Raw genomic sequence first — 3,597 nt, forward strand, 5'->3', positions numbered from 1 at the left:
CGTCTCAACTATTTCTCTCCGAGTGCAACGTATGAGGGAGCTGCCATCCTTAACCTCAACATGTTTAAAACATAAAGATAAAGAGGTTTAAAAAAAGCTATTGTTTAATGTTTTAAGGAGGTGACGCTCAGCCAATCAAAAAAGAGAAAGGTAGCGAAAATAGAGCATTTTATGACATGTTCTCTTACTGGACCTCTTTGAAATACAATTGAATACCCCTGCATTATAGCAACAACAACTTTAATAATAATAATAATAATAGCAATAATAATTGGGAGGGGGCGCGGCTGTGATTATGTTCTCTGAGGGGAGGCTCACCTTCCCACACTTTGGGAACCCCTGTTATAGACTACAGTATAATATTACTTGAATTCCTATTTTCCAATAACAAATAATATATGGTAGTTATTTGTTTATATATGGTGGGGTTATCCCTTTTATGTCCTTCATCCTGACGGCAAATTAAATTAAATCTTTTGAGACTCATGGTGAAACAGAATAATAAAAAACAATCTGCATCAGGAGTCATACATGTTATTGATTTAACCTAAATCTTTATTTTGTTTTTTTGTTGCAGGATGTAACCTGGCCATTCAAGGAAAAGCCGCACAGTCATCAGTGCATGGGAATGCCGATGCATATAAGGCCATTGATGGGAATCGGGCCTGCAAGTGGACTGTGGGTTCCTGCAGTCACACAGACGAGGAAATGAACCCCTGGTGGAGGCTGGCTCTGCCCAAAACACACAAAGTGTTTTCTGTTAAGATAACCAACCGAGATACATACCACGAACGACTCGATAGAGCCGAGATCCGCATTGGAGATTCTCTTGGAAACAATGGTGCTGAAAATCCCAGGTAACGTAGAGCCTGTCCTATTACAATACTAATATTAAAAAGTCACTAAATTGGTATTTTGTTGGAACACGTTTGAGGAACAATTATTCAGTTTTTCTTGCTCAAGTTTACCTGGTGCTACATTTTGGATTAAAAATCCTTACATTGCCAAGAAATAGGATTGGAGCGGAATACCCTTCATTTATGAATGATTCCTGCAATGTGTTCTGATCTGATCACAGAAATGGACAAATACCAAGGTCGCCAAATGAAAGGCCTGATCGAGGGTCGTCAATTGTGATTCTGTGACATGATTTGAAAACATTTATTTAAACATTACTGAAATGTAAATATTGTTCATTATCAAGCCCTAATTAAAATATCTGCAACCAACATTCTAACCAAGTAAAGCGTAGAAACCTAATGACGCTTTGAGTGCATGTTGAACTTAAAATGAAAAGCCTATTACTTCAGTAAACCCTTCCTGAGGTTAACGTAGTGATTTCTGCTTCTTCTACAGGTTTGCTGTAATCACCAGCATCCCGGCAGGTGAAACTGTTGAGTTCCAGGTTCCCAACGGGATGGACGGCCGCTATGTTTACATAGGTGTCCCTGGAAGAAAGGAGCAACTGACCCTCTGTGAGGTGGAGGTGTTTGGCTCTGCGCTGGACGGTTCCTACAGTCACTAATTCAATGTAATAGATTGGTAAAGATGCTGTAATGTGTACACAAAGCATCTAAAATAAAATGTGCATCTTAAATATCATTGTTCGCATGACGTCAAGATTTACTGTTGGAGATTGCAACAAACGTCTGCCTTGATTTTTGCTTTTACACAGGACTTGTACACCTTCTGCGAATGTGCTTGTCTTATCTCATAAGAAAACAACTGATATTTTGTTTCTATCAACCATGTAAGACCAGTGAAAGCAATGGTTCTGAAGGCAAGTTTTTTAATTTTTTTAAATACAGACAAAATAGACAAATATTATAAAAGACATCTGAAATCTTTCTTACCCAAAGTTAGATCAGAAGATCAATCCCCATCATGTCTGTAAGAATGGTATCTTGATAACTGAAGTGCCACAGACAACATTAAAGTTCAAACAACTAATGTATGTCTGGAGGCCCAAACAAAGACCAGTTTCCTCTGTATGCCTGAGCCGTTTATGTGTTTTTCTGTAGAAAGCGCCCTCTCATGGGGAAAGCCTGCAATTTATTAATGTTTTTTTTTTTTGCAGTGGAATTTAGCTGTCAGTTGGCTTTCAGCTAGCGGTCAGCTGGCTATCCCATAGCTGGGAGAGGGATACCTAAATGAGAGCATTAGTAAATCTCGGGAAGAAAGCAATAAAACCTATTTCATTAAATATTGACTGGTCATTAATGTGCCACGAAGAAGGAACCTACGACTGCTACCATTTACATGAAATCTACTGCTACAAATAAGTTGAGTTGACTTTTACAAAACCCGACTAACTGATAGCTTTTGATCGCTAACCGTTAAAGAAACCCAAATACACAGCTTTAAAAACAAGACTTCCTTTGGCAAAAAAATGCAATAAGAAAGAAAGAGAACCTTTTTAAGGCCATACAGTTGTATTTTACAAAAAGTTTGGGTATTTACAAAAAAGTGCTGACAGGGCACAGTTAGAGGCAGTCTACTTGTTTTGCCATAAAAAACACAACTCTTTCTGCCATTTTATAACTGGATGAGGAATGAAAGCTTGCCTGCTGAAAGCTGAATGATATGCAGTAAAGATTGTATTTAAAAGCTTCCAAACATGGGAACATCATTTTCCAAAGATTCTTTAAACACTGCTGGCCTCTAAAGAAACATTTCAACAACTTTTGCATAAAAATACTTACACACAAATACATTATAAAAATAGCGTACTACAGAAGAATCTTTCCCCAGATCAACACTGTGCAGAACAATAGAAGAAGTCAGACTGTGTCAAGATGCAAAGGTTATTGCCAAGACAAAATGTACTTAAGCCAAAGTCAAAGAAAATAAATTCCTAACATTAAGAAATAATACTGATGTATGAACAGCATGTCTTTGAAAACACTGTTTCCGAAAGTAAAGATTCTATATGACAGAACCAAGGGAACAATAAAAAGCTAGGAAACCTTTTGGCGTAATGGAAAAATTGCTGTATGAAAACAATGCAGCAGTAAAGATGGTTGGCAACAGTCCACAGATACTGAGAAGTCAGGGCGAAATGTCCAACCGCTCAGTGAATCAGAGCACCGCAAAGAGGGGGGACCGCTGGGCTTCGAGTAAAAAGCAGCAATTAGGCGCGTTCACATCGCAGTACTTTTCCCACTTTAGTTCCGAAATGTTGCGTTCACACCAAAAAGAGCCGGAACTAAAATTAGTTCATGAGAACCTTTTTACCCCCTTTTCCGTCCCTGCTAGAGAGCAGGGACTTTCGTCCCTATGTCTGATTGGCTGGGAGGATTGCAAACCACGCCCCGTAAAACTCCCAAAAAGTGTTGTGAAGCCGCCATTTTATAATCCTCGCACTAGCATTACTAGCATTAGCCCAGCGCAGAAACGCAGAGAGACTAACTTATGGCAACACAAAAGAAAACATGGGAGCGGTGGAGATGAGGAGTCCCCGGCCGGAAGTCCTCGAGGTCGGGGACTGGCTTCAGTAGAAGCTGCTGGGACTCGACCTCGAGGACTTCCGGCCGGGGACTCCGGGTGGCAGTATACGCCGTGAAGTTGTTTGCGGCCTGCCAAGAAGAAGAAGAAGAA

The 3,597-nt window shown here is 39.8% G+C and overlaps 1 protein-coding gene across 1 annotated transcript; it reads left to right on the forward strand.

Moving 5' to 3' along the window:
* Positions 1-578: 578 nt before the first annotated feature.
* On the forward strand, positions 579-1,639 carry LOC117560354 (fucolectin-like; the record flags this gene model as incomplete). The annotated part of the gene is given in 2 exon segments (XM_034237215.1): positions 579-857; positions 1,357-1,639. Coding segments are annotated over 2 exon segments (448 nt in total), but the record flags the coding sequence as incomplete, so codon positions are not given.
* Positions 1,640-3,597: the final 1,958 nt, after the last annotated feature.

The sequence above is a fragment of the Gymnodraco acuticeps genome, unplaced genomic scaffold, assembly GCF_902827175.1.
Source record: "Gymnodraco acuticeps unplaced genomic scaffold, fGymAcu1.1, whole genome shotgun sequence".
NCBI lineage: Eukaryota > Metazoa > Chordata > Actinopteri > Perciformes > Bathydraconidae > Gymnodraco > Gymnodraco acuticeps.